Genomic DNA, 216 nt, shown 5'->3' with positions numbered 1-216 from the left:
TGGTACCCTCGGGGACGCAGTGCTTGGAGCACGATTGTTTCAGCATCTTTTGGGAGGCCAAACCTTTCGCGAAGGCCACCGCGGTGTGCGAGGAAGGTGGTGGGCACCTGATGACCGTTCATTCCACCGTGGCGGAGGATGTTATCACTTTGCTTCTACAAAACCGGACCGGGAGTTTATGGTTGGGGTTGCATTTGCCTTTTTCTTGTACTAAAC

At 53.7% G+C, this 216-nt stretch overlaps 1 protein-coding gene across 1 annotated transcript in view; it reads left to right on the top strand.

Annotated features, from left to right (window-relative positions):
• Positions 1-5: 5 nt before the first annotated feature.
• THBD (thrombomodulin) overlaps positions 6-216 on the top strand; it is a gene marked incomplete at both ends in the record, with an annotated part of 1,498 nt that continues 1,287 nt past the window's right edge. Inside the window, one exon of the mRNA XM_009701810.1 lies at positions 6-181. Coding sequence (XP_009700112.1) covers positions 6-181 — 176 coding nt within the window. The remainder of the gene's footprint in view (positions 182-216) is intronic.

The sequence above is a fragment of the Cariama cristata genome, unplaced genomic scaffold (genome assembly GCF_000690535.1).
Source record: "Cariama cristata isolate BGI_N322 unplaced genomic scaffold, ASM69053v1 scaffold38056, whole genome shotgun sequence".
NCBI lineage: Eukaryota > Metazoa > Chordata > Aves > Cariamiformes > Cariamidae > Cariama > Cariama cristata.
The sequence above is the reverse complement of the archived record's forward strand: the minus strand, read 5'-3'. Positions and strand labels throughout refer to the sequence as shown.